Source organism: Rhinoderma darwinii, chromosome 2 (assembly GCF_050947455.1).
Source record: "Rhinoderma darwinii isolate aRhiDar2 chromosome 2, aRhiDar2.hap1, whole genome shotgun sequence".
Classification (NCBI taxonomy): Eukaryota; Metazoa; Chordata; class Amphibia; order Anura; family Rhinodermatidae; genus Rhinoderma; species Rhinoderma darwinii.
This window is the reverse complement of record NC_134688.1, coordinates 105,412,293-105,428,484: the sequence shown is the minus strand read 5'-3', so window position 1 is coordinate 105,428,484 and position 16,192 is coordinate 105,412,293. Positions and strand designations below refer to the sequence as shown.

Sequence of the window (16,192 nt, the reverse complement as noted above, 5' to 3'; positions counted from 1 at the left end):
TGTCCGGTTTATAACCAGTTTATCATCCCAGTTGTTAGGGGTAGTCCTCAACATCGCTACTTGGCGATTACTTCATTTTAATAGACCTTAAAATGTAAGTGTTATCACTATGTCCTTCATAGTGTATTCATCCTTATCTCTTGCCTTTATGTCCAGTGCGGAGCCATGCCTGTGAGCTGGATCAATATAAGAAGCCCGGAGGATGCTCAGATATTTGTCTCCTTGGCAGCAATCACAAAACCAGAACATGTCGCTGCCGATCAGGGTTCAGTCTTGGCAGTGATGGCAAGTCATGCAAAAGTAAGCTCCATTCAGACACATGAAATATATTTTAAGTTGTTGGTGTTTCATCGAGATTGGCATTCGTTTTAATTTCCTAAACATGTTCATTTTTGTTCCCTGCTATTCAAATATTTACTGGTTTTAATCTCTCAATCTCTTCTTATTATATGCTGAGAAATAAAGAATACTTCTGACCATAGAATGACTCACACCAATCAATTTTTCTTGAGGAAAATAATATTTTCATTCATTGCAATCATCGTTAAGAAATCCTATATAAAATGTATTAATAAATTGATGTCTACTGCTATGCTGGATCTTCTCTGTGTATTCACAACTCTCCTGAAGACTTTTCAGGAAGACACTTAGTACAAAAGATGTTGCTTTGCACAGTATTATTATCCCACTATTAAGACGTGTTCTCTTATTTCAGAGCCAGAACACGAACTCTTCCTGGTTTATGGTCGAGGGCGCCCGGGTATCATCAGAGGGATGGATATGGGAGCCAATATTCCAGATGAACATATGATACCGATTGAGAACTTAATGAACCCTCGAGCCCTGGACTTTCATGCAGAGTATGGGTTCATGTACTTTGCAGACACCACAAGCTTTTTGATTGGAAGACAGAAAATTGATGGAACAGGTCGTGAAAACATTCTTCAAGAAGGTGAGGGCAGGAATATCAATGCAAATCCCAAATATTTCTAGTGATCATAATTTTAAAAAATAAATATAAATTAGGATCTGGACTATCCATATTACTAGTCTGATTAGACAGTATTGTATTTCGAGTCAAATTCCTGCAACAAAAAAAAAATCCTGGAGGCGTATGCATTCTTTCCTGTGTGTGACATGAACTGTCCAGCCTGGTACAATCCAAATAATTAGCTAGCTGTGATGGCTCATAGATGCCTGTCTGACATTGCGGCTGTTTTTTTTTAGAAGGGAAAGGCTGAAAAGAACGTATATTGCTACTTTATCTATGTTGTCCGTTCCTTCAGTCACCAGAGTTATTGCAGAATTTACCAAATTGAGTAAATAAAATTTTGTGTTTGGAAGTAACATTTACCAGCTTTGATCTTTCTATAGATTATTTTCAATGCGTTGTTTTTGTAGAAAAGAAAAAATGTTTTCCTTTTATTTATTTTTTGGAGCATTTCCTGGAGATTGGACGAAGTAAATTATATTTCACCTTTATGAATAGAACAGCACAGTATTTACACTGTCAATTACTTGAATAGAAAACTCCTATACAACATCCCCTATGCTCTATCTATGTATAATAGTGAATAAAAGTCCGGCGGTGTATATGTATGTATTCTATAATCCAATGTCTTCCATTCCTTCTATATAAAAATGTCAGTCCATGTGTTTGGTGCAACTTTCAATATCGTTTTTATGAAAAAAATTGTTTTACTTTTTGAGATAAAGCTGCTCCGTATTCTGTATACAGAGCAGATGTATCGTTCACTGACTCATCAGGTCCACAAGACTGACCGATTCAGTGACAGCGGGTCCTGTGTGCCTCCGACACGCCGAATCCACCGGTTATCCATCACTTCTTAGTTCTTAGATGTGATGGATAGCAGGTGGATCACGCAGGACCCGCTGTCACTGAATCAGCCAGTCCCGAGGACCTGACAGATTCAGGTCTTAGCGAACGATACATCTGCTCTGTATACAGAATACAGAGCAGCTTTATCTCAAAAAGTTAAAATATTTTTTAATAAAAACTAATTTGAAAATTGCACCAAACACATGGACTGACATTCTGACATTTTTTATATAAAAAAAAAAAATCACTTACGAAGCCTTTTGTACATAGCCTTTAAAGAGGCTCTGTCACCAGATTTTGCAACCCCTATCTGCTATTGCAGCAGATCGGTTCTGCAATGTAGATTACAGTAACGTTTTTATTTTAAAAAAACGAGCATTTTTGGCCAAGTTATGATCATTTTCGTATTTATGCAAATGAGGCTTGCAAAAGTACAACTGGGCGTGTTGAAAAGTAAAAGTACAACTGGGCGTGTATTATGTGCGTACATCGGGGCGTGTTTATTACTTTTACTAGCTGGGCGTTCTGATGAGAAGTATCATCCACTTCTCTTCAGAACGCCCAGCTTCTGGCAGTGCAGATCTGTGACGTCACTCACAGGTCCTGCATCGTGTCGGCACCAGAGGCTACAGTTGATTCTGCAGCATCAGCATTTGCAGGTAAGTAGCTACATCGACTTACCTGCAAACGCCGATGCTGCTGCAGAATCATCTGTAGCCTCTGGTGCCGATGTGTCCTCGCTCGTCTGACACGATGCAGGACCTGTGAGTGACGACACAGTGTGATCTCTGGAGAACACGGCTGTGTCTGCACTGCCAGAAGCTGGGCGTTGTGAAGAGAAGTGGATGACACTTCTATACACAACGCCCAGCTAGTAAAAGAAGTAAACACGCCCCGATGTATACACATAATACACGCCCAGTTGTACTTTTACTTTTCAACACGCCCAGTTGTACTTTTGCAAGCCTCATTTGCATAAATACGAAAATGGTCATAACTTGGCCAAAAATGCTCGTTTTTTAAAAATAAAAACGTTACTGTAATCTACATTGCAGCGCCGATCTGCTGCAATAGGAGATAGGGGTTGCACAATCTGGTGACAGAGCCTCTTTAAATATCTTATACTCTCTCACTCCAAATCTCTTCATAACTGTATTGAAGTCTATTTCGAAAGCATGTGGTGTACGATTTACACATCAGACATCCATATTGTGCTATATCATCTGCTTTTGCTTGTTTACTCTGTAGCTTTCCATCTGGTGCTATGAATTTTTTCAATGTGATTGCTTCTGTATTTGCCCATTGGATATGATACATTGCAGTTCTGCTCCTGGTGCTAGACTACGGTTAGGGGTCATCTGGTCAGTTATATTGTAGGCAGCCACTGCTGGACTACAGTGCCATACTGAAGCATGAGATATACTTCTCCGGTATGTGATCCTGCCCTTTGATGACATGGCAGCAAGTTGTAATGGTGCTTTCTAGAAGTCGTCTTGGTGAATATTACAAAGTCCGTTTATGGTTGTAAAACTGTTTTTACTGTAACATTGATTATGCTACATTTTTGGGGAATTGCTCTTGTTATTTTTGTTATTTTGTGTACTTTGTGAAACTGGAACTTAGATTTCAAATTTTAGTGTTTATTAAATTGGCTCCACATATTGGCACATATACTAGACTATAAGTATGTGGCTTCCTCTGCTCATGTATGACAATATGATAAGTGACACTAATTCTTTATTTGAGCCGTTATTTGAATTCGCTTTAGTAGATGGAATACATTTGTAAATAATATTTTGGATATCTTATAGGTATCCATAATGTAGAAGGTGTTGCTGTGGACTGGATGGGAAACAATCTGTACTGGACCGATGATGGCCCGAAGAAGACCATCAGTGTGGCTCGCTTAGAGAAGGCGTCTCAAACCAGGAAAACTTTAGTAGAGGGCAAAATGACTCATCCTAGAGCCATTGTGGTTGATCCATTGAACGGGTAAGAAATTAATGCATTATATACACCGGTTTCTACACTGGCTTTCATTGGATGATGTTTGGATCTAATTTCCATTGAATCTGTGTTTTAAGGTGGATGTACTGGACTGATTGGGAAGAAGATCCTAAAGATAGCAAACGGGGAAAGATTGAAAGAGCATGGATGGATGGCTCTAACCGGAATGTATTTGTTACATCTAAGGCTGTTCTCTGGCCTAATGGACTGAGCATAGACATTCCACAAAAAATGTTGTACTGGGTAGATGCCTTTTATGACCGTATTGAAATGGTATATCTTAATGGCACTGGCCGCAAGGTAGGAATTATTGTCTTATTAGCATGATTGTTTTTTTCATCCCTGATGTAGCGGAGTTACTTGAACATTCAGCCAGTACTGTATAAATCGTGGTGCTATTATCAACACACACCAGGGATAAAACCTTGACATACAACTGATCATCTGCAAATTGTTCTGAGGATTTTAATTTAATTTTTCTGTTACAACATCAGTAATTCTATCAGAAAAACTTTCAAAACTGCCTAATAGATGAAAGATACTGTGGGAAGTAAAATGCCATCTTATTTAAAAAGGAATTTTGTTTTTGATGAAATATTGCGAACTACCCCTTGTTCCCTCAAGATGTACAATCTGGAACTAATACTGTTAAGAATTCAGCCTTCCCTGTGTGATGTGCATGCATGTAGAGATATCTATTCTCGCAGCCTTTACGCCATTTACCATCCATTCCAGTACTGATGGCAAGTGGGATCTCTTACAAAAACATTTGGACTGTGGCTCTTTCTGTGCCTATTTCACTTTAGCAGAATTGGGCCTAGAGTCTCTTAAGTTATGTCGGAGTGGCCATCTTTATTTATTTGATCAATTTGTCAGTTTTCATCTAGTCTTTGGTCTTAGAGTGATGGAAATGTTTTGTTTTCCCCTCCATTTAGGCTGTATATGAAGGTCCTGAGTTGAATCATGCTTTTGGTCTTTGCCACTATGGTAACTTCCTCTTCTGGACAGAATACAGGAGTGGTAGCATTTACCGATTAGATCAAGTAACAAAAACAGTGACTCTTCTCAGGAACGAGAGGCCACCAATCTTTGAAATCCGAATGTATGATGCTCAGCAGCAGCAAGGTGGGTATATCCTTAATTTAGGCGAGCAAAGACAAACTAACATTCCTATGTTTACTAGCAAATGATGCTTCACATCAGCGTTGCCCTTCTGTTGAGTGGTTCCGTCAGAGGTTTCCATGGGGTTAACCCCTCAACAGAAAGGCAAACTGAAATCTTAGCTTCCGTTTCCCTCACCATTGAACTCAATGGTGACAAAAACCTAGCTAATGGTTTCTGTTTGTGACAGGGTTCCGTCGTTTTGATGGAATCAATGGCACAGTTGACTTCGCTAGGTTTCCGTTACCATTGAGTTCATTGGTGAGGGAAGCGGAAGCTAAGGTTTCAGTTTGCCTTTCTGTTGAGAGGTTAACCCAGACATGGGCAAACTACGGCCCGCGGGCCACATACGGCCCGTTAGGCTTTTTAATCCGGCCCGCCGAACTTGTCCAAGATATATCCGTCCTCAGCAGCTGCTAGTTCGCGCAGGAGGACGGATATATCCGTCCTGTGATCGCGCGGGTACTGACAGTTTACCCACGCGATCAGCGGCAGGAGCACGGCTGTTATACACAGCCTGGCTCCTGCTGCAACTGCCGGAATCGAAGCACGCGCCGATTCCGGCAGTTTAACCCATTAAATGCCGCTGTCAACAGTGACAGCGGCATTTAATGTGTTTGACAGAGGGGGAACTCCCTCTGTCTCCCGATCGGCGCCCCCGCAAACAAATCGCGGGTCGCCGTCGGGTTTCCATGACAGCCGGGGGTCTAACAAAGACCCCCAGGTCTGTCTTCAGCATCTGCCTGTTAGGCGATGCCAGAGGCATGACCTAACAGGTTGCCTGTCAGTTTTACACTGACAGGCAATAATGATTTGGTATACGAAGTATACCAAAGCATTATATATGCGATCGGCACATCGCATAGTGAAGTCCCCTGGTAGGACTAAAAAAAAAAAAGTAAAACCGTTAAATAAAGTTTGTGAAAAAAAAAATAAAAAAAATTACAGTCAAAGTCAAATAAAACTACTTTTTTGCCCCAAAAAGTGGTTTTATTTAATAAAACGGTCAAAACAAAACAAATCACACACACACATATATGGTATCCCCGCGATCGTAACAACTTGACCAATAAAATGAACACATTAATTAAACCGCCGGATGAACGGCGTCCAAAGAAAACGCAAAAAACAACGGCAAAATTCTCTCTTTTCTCCCATTCCCCCCATAAAAAATAAAATAAAAGTTCATCTATAAGTCCTATGTACCCCAAAATAGTACTAATGAAAACTACACATTGTCCCGCAAAAATCAATCCCACGTACGGCCACATCGACGGAAAAATAAAAAAATTACGCCTCTTGGAACGCGGCGATGCAAAAACAAGTAATTTTTTTCTAAAAGGGTTTTTATTGTGCAAACGTAGAAAAAACATATAAAACCTTTACACATTTGGTATCCCTGTAATCGTGCCGACCCATAGAATAAAGTTAACATGTTATTTACGCTGCATAGTAAACGGCGTAAATTTATAACGTGAAAATTAATGCTGGAATAGCTGCTTATTTTCAATTCTCTCCTAAAATAAAGTTAATAAAAGTTAATCAATATGTTATAAGCATCTAAAAATGGTACAATTACAAAATACAACTCGTCCCGGAAAAAACAAGCCCTTATACGGCTATGTCGACGGAATAAAAAAAGAGTTACGACTCTTGGAATGCGACCGTGGAAAAACAAAAAATAATCCTTGGTCATTAACGTGCAAAATGGCCCGGTCATTAAGGGGTTAATGTGGCGCGTATTTCTCTTTATTTCACTTTAATTTTCACTTCGTTTCACGTCACCATTAAGCCCTTCGGTTTTCAAAGAGTACAATATCAGCCGTCACTTTGCCACGAAGCATGCAAACTATGCTAGCAAGCAGTCAACACAAGAACGGGCGGCTACTGCTCAGAGGTTGGCAGCTAATTTACAGAGTCAACAGAACTTTTTTCTTGATAAATCACAGTGCGTATGTTATTTTAATCTATTTACATTTCCTCCTCCCAGTATCTGCGAAATAGTATGTAAATGCCATATCTTGCATATTGCTTGAGACAAATTTATTAACTGATAAGGGCTATTTTTCACATTTGAAAGACAGTTAATAAATTGGGTTGTAGTGTTCTTACTGTGCTATGAGGTTTGCACACACTACATTTAATGCTTTAGTATATCCGGCCCAAACACTCCCTCCAAATGCTCCTGGCCCGGCCCCTCTGTCAAATTTTAGAACCCATTGTGGCCCGCGAGTCAAAAAGTTTGCCCACCCCTGGGTTAACCCGACGGAAGCCTCAGACGGAACCCCTCAGCGGAAAGGAACAGTTATGTGAATACAGCCTAAGTAGTCCTGGATGGGAGTAGCCTTCATATTAAGATAATGATAAACTGATAGTGCTACTTGGCATTGCCCCAATTATGGAGGAGTTGTCAAACAGGGCCCTGCTTACAATGATAGGGCTTTGTAGAGTAAAGTGAATGGTGTACGTTATCATAGCTTCTCAGTTACAGAATTGTATTTCCCCCTACCACATTTGTTGACAAAGTTTGTGTAAGTTTTGAGCATTAACTAAACCAATTGTTGTTGTTTATATCTGGATATCTGATAATGTAGTCGAGGGCTTTTTATTTTGTAAGGTATGAATTCAATGAACAGAAGTCATTAAGAACCATCATTTTGGATTCTCAAACACAAATTTTAATTATTCAAGTTCTAAACTTCTCTTGCATCCCTTACTATGGCTTTTACCACAGAAATTAGTGGTGCTCATTTTGATTTATCCCAAATGATTTAATATTATTTGTTTTCATCTCATTGATAAAAGTTTTCTCTTTATTGTTTTTAAAGTGGGCTCCAATGCTTGCCGTGTAAATAATGGTGGGTGTAGTAGCCTCTGCTTGGCAGTGCCTGGCGGCCGACAATGTGCATGTGCTGAAGACCAGATTCTTGATGATGATAATGTCACCTGCAAAGGTAAGGCTTCACTGTTAGGGTATGTGCACACACACTAATTACATCCGTAATTGACGGACGTATTTCGGCCGCAAGTACCGGACCGAACACAGTGCAGGGAGCCGGGCTCCTAGCATCATACTTATGTATGATGCTAGGAGTCCCTGCCACGCTGCAGGACAACTGTCCCGTAATGAAAACATGATTACAGTACGGGACAGTTGTCCTGCAGCGAGGCAGGGACTCCTAGCATCGTACATAAGTATGATGCTAGGAGCCCGGCTCCCTGCACTGTGTTCGGTCCGGTAATTGCGGCCGAAATACGTCCGTCAATTACGGACGTAATTAGTGTGTGTGCACATACCCTTATTCGTTACTCCTCACAGATATAATTTACAGAGCTTGTCTCACCAAGTCAGGGCATATGGACGTCCTAGGGGTATGACCGCTGATCGGGACGCTCTTCATGAGCTAGAGCAGTGAGACCCTTAGTAAGAGCGGCCACTACTCTGACATACCTGGCCCATCCATGTTTTACATGGTCTGCCATTCATTTAAATGGTTGTCATGTAATACTACATTTTCGCAGCAGTTGACAGACAAGGGTTTGGCAATTATTAGAGTAGGGCTTGTCTTCACGAGATGTTCGCTTTATCTTAATATAGTCTAAAAATGTATATTGAGTCCATTCCCATATATGTCAATGTAATTTAACTCTTGACTTTTTCTTAAAGTTCTGTTATTTGTAAAGCCTGGCTTGCCTCACAAAGCCCTATAATTGAATCCACCAGACAACAATACTTGAGAATGCAGAAATAGCTGTCCATGTTGTTGGTTTGGAATATTTTGAAAGCTTCTGACTGTTCTTGCCACCAATTCAAGTGAAGCCTTTCATTTTGCACTGACCCAGATGCATAAATAAAAGCTTGTGAACACCAGGCTTTGCTGCCTATTATTGATTTGGGAGATGATCCATTTTGAGTGCTATATTGTGCATTAGTTATTTCTTGATTGAAAAGAGACGCCTTCCTTATTTTGCTGAAATAATAGTCAATGGAGATGCTGTTCCACTTCAGTGCTTTCTACAGAAGGTTAACACTTATTTTCTTACTTAGAGAATCCTTAGGTTTTCAGTACATGGAATAAATAACAATTGTTTTTATTTTAAAACGCTTTCATTGTAATTTTTTTTATACTTTCCTTATAGTATAAAACTTTTAGCTTTTAAACAGTTTTGGTTCCGTAAATAAACATATTTGTCCAGAAGTTTAATACGAAATGTCGTTCACCCATATGGATAATCGGATGCCTGATTTATAACCAGGAAATGTTCAAGCTGTATGCCAGGATTGTACAGTACAATTCGTTATGAGGAGCCTTAGACCTGAGCCGTGAACCTGAACATGTACGATCAGCATTTTAATGTATTCCCTAAACAAGATAGACAATAAAGTTTGATCGCTTCTCCAGATTTTAATTAGGTTCTACTTAATTGGTTTCCTCTTTCAGTAGCAAGCTGTGCGTTCACATACCTTTACTTTATTCTGTTTCAAGCCAACCCATCATACATCCCTCCTCCCCAATGTCAGCCCGGGGAATTTGCCTGTAAAAACAGCCGCTGCATTCAGGAACGCTGGAAGTGTGATGGAGATAATGATTGCCTAGATAACAGCGATGAGGCTCCTGATTTGTGCCGTAAGTAGCTATTTCTTGTGGTAGCATGTCTTCAGCTTCCCCATGCATTCAATAAAAATACCTATAATCACCATCTTAAAGGGGCATTTTCCTTAGGAAGATGCTCACGGGTACATGCCTTAATGGGTACCCTGTATCCAATGGAAAAAGAAAAAGTTCTGTTTTTGTAATATAAATTTTTGTCTCCCTGGCTCTACGGAAGTTCCCTGTGTTGTTACCTATGAAAAGCAACTCGCTCTCTGTACTAGAATGTTTCTCAGGCAGGCAACACTGTCACCTCCCAGTTTTTAGTCTACTTGAGGTCTCTAATGAACACTGGCAGATCAAGAATCCTGTCCCGATGAGTGTTTCTCTGCTGCTGTTAATATATGTGCCCCAAGTGCTTTCAATAGGTTTTGGGTGATGTGGCTGATGGGGAAAGTTGATCTCTCTTTAACTTGGTCTCTACAATTATAGTCTCTGCTATGGAGTGAGTTATGGTAGACAAATAACTAAAACTATACAAACAATTAGGAGTTCAGACCCTTTTTTATATTGAACACCGTAGTTTACTCTAGAATTTCTTACTATACAGCTTGTCTGTTGTAATTCTGTTCAGTAACTCTCCATAGTATACAGCTTTAGGACGTTTGAGCTTTGACACCTGGAATGTTGTTAATACCTTGAATATAAGAACAGTTATCTGTAATTTCCTGGCTTATTAGGACACTCGTCCCTCCGGGTGTAATGATCTGCCATTCTACAAGCGTGTGAGGGTCTTATTGCTATTGCAGACATAGATGCCACTACAAAGGTTGTGCACTAAAAAGTGTGCACGTTGTAGCAATTAAATCCTGTTCTTAAGGAAGATCACAATTGTTTTCTGTGTCATGAATATAAAAAAAACTAAAACAAGTAGTGGAGATCAAAAAGTATTTGCCAGTGTGCGGATGAGACTTAAGGTGGCCACATACATTAATAACTGCTGGCCAACTCTACCATAAATATGTTTGGCTTTATTTCAAATGGGAGAGGGGACTTAGAAGCTGCCAGACCCTTCTATCAGCAGCTTATCTCCCATGGGAAAAAAAGGATCTGGAATAGTTGAAATCTAACATGCCCATTCATTCCTTCCCCCAACATCTGCCGTCGGGAGAGTCGGGAGAATCTCATAAACATTAGATCGACCTTCATTTTAGTTGTTTAGAGTGGAGTAGTTGCAGGGAAATTAACAAAACTATAACTCTGCTGACATTTGTTACAGTGTATAAGCTAGCAATCCTCCAATGCTGAGCGCTGCCCTGGCTCAACCAAGCAGGGAATACCACTAGGTGATAACAATAAGTGAAAGGAATATTTGTGTATAATAAGCATGATTGATATTACTTCTGTATTCTGCTGGGCACGATTGCGCTAGTGGTCACCCATTCTTGCTCGTGAGTAATTTCTGTACACCTACTTTTGCTTTCTAAACAGGATATAATTATTTCTAGTGAATCCGTCCCATACCCGGTTGTTTGTACAGAACTAAAATAGAAGTGTTTTCTCAAAAACTGTCTTGTTTTTATCAAGATCAACACACCTGCCCATCTGATCGATTCAAATGTGAGAACAACAGATGCATCCCCAACCGCTGGTTGTGTGATGGCGACAATGACTGTGGCAACGGAGAAGATGAATCTAATGCTACATGCTCTGGTGAATACATCATGTGAAAATAACAATATCTAGACTTTTTTTTATTGTTTTTATAGGAATTCTTTCATTCTTGTTCACTTACTGGTTTCTAAGATGTACTTAAGAAGTCGAAATCCCTTATCTTTGACATTCATCGCCCTACTTTTGCTTTACAGCCCGCACGTGTCCTCCTAATCAGTTCTCCTGTGCTAGTGGCCGTTGTATCCCAACTTCCTGGACTTGTGATTTGGATGATGACTGTGGTGACCGTTCTGATGAATCCTCTACGTGCGGTGAGTTGTTGTTTCTCCAACATAAAAGAAAAAAACACTATTAACCAAAAGTGGTAAAAACAGAAAATTTAATTTTCATGAAAGTCAGCCAATGATGGATGATGGCATAAAACATGTCACATCTTCATGCGAACGAGGGTGTCTTACTGTAGGGACGGTAGGACAACCCCTGAGCTGCATACTTTATTTATTTAAAGATAGGGAGGGGGAGGTGAATAGACAGCCTGAGCTAGCAAATATAGAATTTTTATTTTTGAACAGTGTTTCAATTTATTTTCCACTTAGCAGATTCAGAATCATATTGGTAACCACAGAAGGTCTTATGGAAACGGAGTCTGTGGTTTCATATTAAACTTTGCATCACAATATGAAAACCTTCCCCCACATTTTAGTAGGAAAGTAGGTGCTTTCTTTAATTTACAAAAGCCTCACTCCAATGTGCAATTCATGTGATCCCTGTTTTTTTTCTTCATCTATTTTTTATAAAGACTTTTCCTTTTTAGAGGGGAAGTTAGATTTTATGAAACTAACTCTGCTTCTATCTCTTTGTGAGACTTTGTGCTTCAGGAACGTTTTCTCATGCTAATCTAGTTATTGTATAGGATTTTGTGTTACTTTTTTATTCCCTTAAAGGGAATGTGTCGCTAGAAATTGTTTTTTTTTTTATTTTTTTATTAGTTAAACAATAATTATTTGAATGATTACACATTGTTTTAATTTTTTCAAAAGTCAGGAAATATTATAAATTAGATTCTAATTTATAACATTTCCATGTGCTGGGCACTAGAGGGAACAGTTCCCAAAATTGCAGCATGGTCAATGTGGTAAAGCAACCTCATTGCTTTATGCTGCAAATTTGGGGTAGACACACTCTCTAGTGTCCTCACACAATCCCCCCTCCCTTATTCTAGCTAGTGGCAGGAGAAGGAGGGGCTTTGAATCGTCAAACCTCCTACACTGTGTGCCGCCATTTTCTGAGTGACTGCACAGTGTAGGAGGATTAGATACAGTGCTCAACAGACAGTATAACACAAACATACACGAACGTAAAACACACATCACATACACGAACATAACTTACCTGCTCCTGCCGTCGCTGCCGCCTCTGCTCCTATTACTTGCGCCTTCTCTCCCTTGAACATATGGCCGGAAGCCGCGACCGGAAGTAGTCATCTTACTGTCCGGCCGCGGCTTCCGGTCCACATGAAAATGGCGCCGGATTTCGCTCTGCCAAAGAACTTCGTTTTGGTCTGTGTGGGAGCGGCGCATACGCCGTTCCCACACAGACTGCATACGCTGTAGTGAATGGAGCGGCTCCCTTTCGCATTCTCTATGGGGATGTATGTGCCGTATTCCATCTCTGTATGTTTAGTTAATCGACACATACAGAGATGAAAAAAAAATGGCAGCCCCCATAGAGAAGTAAAAGTAAGAAAAAAGTAGAACTCAAGAACACAAATAAATAAAATTTATTTTAATATCATACTAAAAGCAATTGGATAAAAAAAATTAAAAGTTCCATGACACCTTCCCTTTAAACTGGCCCCATTGAACCCTTCCCAGAATTAGTGACTCACTCATTAGCGGGATGTCCTAGAAGTTGACCAAAGCAGCTTCTCATTATTTACAATAGAAAATCAATGTTGATGTGCAATATGTTATCTTATCTCAACTGCTAAACAGGAATGAAAACATTGAGAGGTTTATCTTGTATTCCCGAGTGTTTGTGAAAATGTTCCGTTTATTTTCATGGTTGTGTTCTCCACGCTGTATCCACACCTTCCTCGTAGTATAACACTGTACTGGAGCGTTCTGCAAACTGGGTAGTAGAGAATACATTCAATGAGGTTTTCTTTTCTCAGAAATTTGCACAGACCAAAGATCAGTTCAGGTCCTAAAGTTTGAGCACAAAGTGGGCTTTCAAGAACCTGGTCTTGGGGTTCCTGCTCTCTAAACTCTTCTGTAGGAGATGATCATTAGTTAGCAATGTCATAGTTACTCATAGGAGATTGCTCAACAACATGTGGGGCTCAGGGTATAACTTTTGGACTTTGGATGATCGAGCTGTGGTTGTTATTGCAGCAAACATAAGTTATGTACATTCTCTGCGACCTACTAAATACTTGTGAGTTTGTCTAATAGAATACAGAAGAAGCTTTGTACCTCCTGTAAATTTCCATTTTACTTTGGTATCCCAGATTTCTCTAGCTCTTCTTTGACGTGAACAGTGCAGCTTTATAAGATCTATGTTACACCACTGTCTAAACGTCATTAAAGGGCCTGATGATGGACATAATTGACTTGCTATGGGCACAGTGTTGGTTTTTACTCTTTTGTTTGACATGTCACCTGCCATATTAGTCTCCCAGATGGGCACCATGCCAGGCTTTGGCCTGCCACCCAAGTTATGTCTGGGTAACTAGTAATAATTATCCCAATGTGGTAAGAATGAGATGGCCATCGGACCTGCATAGGTCAGCCATTGGTTGGAAAGAAGTCATTTTACCTTTTTTCACTTTTCTTTGGCAGCCTACCCGACCTGTTTCCCTCTTACCCAGTTCACCTGTACCAATGGTCGATGTATCAACATAAATTGGCGATGCGATAATGGTAAGTGTTACTGTTTGACGAGTCCTCTGCAACTAGCATGGAAATGTTGAAGTTGAAGGCATTCAGTATGTTTTCCGACTTGACAAATGTCTCTATTATAGAATGTCATGTGATGGGATCGTTATTAACTGGACTTTTATTTCTTTCACTTCCAACCCTATGTAGGCGCTACAAAGTCGTTCTTAAGTTACATAAAACTGTATAGATTAAATACCACATAAATCATATGCAAATTAGCATAAAACAATTGGTTCTCGCTACCATATGAGCTGTGTTATGAACTCTTTCGTTTTGGTAAAGGAAAGATCATTTCTACCAGAAATTAGGCCTTAAATCTGTACGACTTGCACCATTATAGGACGCAAACTGTGGACTATTCGTCACTTGTACTGAAGTTTCTTGACTACAATATAGTCCTTTCTTTACAGCAGGGGGATAGTTTTTCCTAGGTAGGAGGGGAAGCAAAGATCTTTGCATTCTGTACTTTGCTAAATTCAAACATTTAAATATTTTTTATAGGTATTTTCTCTAAATTGCAGTTAATGCTGGATTTATATGATGGCAATACATGTGAGAACATATAGTTTATTACTTTTTACTGACACAAGGGTTTTCTGATAAGTCTTGTCATGTTCTACATAGTGGAATAGTTCAGTTACTGGTACATAACCATAAATGAATAAATGTACATAACCTTGACCCTGCTCAGTACAGACATGCAGTAATGAACAAAGTGCGGAGCATGGATGCTTTTTGTCTGCTGATAAATCGAGTGTTACGTTTTTGTCAACAAATATATGCTGAATATACTTATGGCTAGGAAGAACTCTAGACGCTAGTCTATATTCCGAGCAAATAGCGCCACATAGAGGCTTCTGTTTCTTAGTTTAACAAGGACACCAAAATGATGCCGATTTTGCAAACATTGTAAAGGTACATGTATAGACGATTGGGATTCAGAAAAGTTTTACACTTCTTTTTATGGTATGAATTAGAAGATCATTCGATTAACATATCTATTTGAAATAATCCAGGACGGGGCTTCTCACACTTTTTCTTCTGGATCCTCACTAGCCAAACCATGGGTGCAGCTGGGCACAGCAGTGTGTCCCATTCAATTACAGGGCCATGTAGGGTGTCGTCAGTACTGGTCACAGAGCCCCCAGAAACAGTCACCATGCCCCCTAGTAAATTACCTTCACCCCCCTGCCTCTTCTGAAACAAAGGAAGTTAAAGAGGCTCTGTCACCACATTATAAGTGCCCTATCTCCTATATAAGGAGATCGGCGCTGTAATGTAGGTAACAGCAGTGGTTTTTATTTTGAAAACCGATAATTTTTGAGCAAGTTATGAACAATTTTAGATTTATGCTAATTAGTTTCTTGATAGACAGCTGGGCGTGTTTTTACTTTTTACCAACTGGGCGTTGTACAGAGGAGTGTATGACGCTGACCAATCAGTGACTAATCAGTGTCATACACTTCTCATTGTTCCAGCGTGATTGTGCAGTGAAAGAAGCTGGGCTGGAACAATGAGAAGTGTATGACGCTGATTAGTCACTGATTGGTCAGCGTCATACACTCCTCAGTACAACGCCCAGTTGGTAAAAAGTAAAAATACGCCCAGTTGTCTATTAAGAAACGAATTTGCATAAATCTATAAAATTGTTCATAATTTGCTCAAAAATGATTGTTTTTCAAAATAATAACCACTGCTGTTATCTACATTACAGCGCCGATCACATTATGTAGGAGACAGGGCGCTTATAATCTGGTGACAGAGCCTCTTTAACTTCCTATGCCAAAAATTTTCACTATAAAGTGAAGGAATCTATGATATTATCTCTTCTCCCGGGACAGAAGTGTCCAGTCACAGGACACTGTCCTTCTAAATTCAAGAAGCTTGGGAGGTATTATGTGCTTCATGAAGAAATTGGTAGCAAAAATAGTCAACTGTTAGTAAATCCAACAATAATATAATAGGTTATTATGGTATGA

General features: G+C 39.7%; 1 protein-coding gene across 2 annotated transcripts in view; it reads left to right on the top strand.

Annotated features, from left to right (window-relative positions):
• LRP1 (LDL receptor related protein 1) overlaps window positions 1-16,192 on the top strand; it is a 291,539-nt gene that overhangs the window by 152,357 nt on the left and 122,990 nt on the right. For both annotated transcript variants that reach the window (XM_075852009.1, XM_075852008.1), the window contains exons 10-19: window positions 157-300; window positions 716-952; window positions 3,652-3,832; window positions 3,925-4,147; window positions 4,783-4,972; window positions 7,837-7,962; window positions 9,496-9,636; window positions 11,188-11,313; window positions 11,469-11,585; window positions 14,115-14,195. In XM_075852009.1, coding sequence (XP_075708124.1) covers window positions 157-300; window positions 716-952; window positions 3,652-3,832; window positions 3,925-4,147; window positions 4,783-4,972; window positions 7,837-7,962; window positions 9,496-9,636; window positions 11,188-11,313; window positions 11,469-11,585; window positions 14,115-14,195 — 1,566 coding nt within the window. The remainder of the gene's footprint in view (window positions 1-156; window positions 301-715; window positions 953-3,651; window positions 3,833-3,924; window positions 4,148-4,782; window positions 4,973-7,836; window positions 7,963-9,495; window positions 9,637-11,187; window positions 11,314-11,468; window positions 11,586-14,114; window positions 14,196-16,192) is intronic.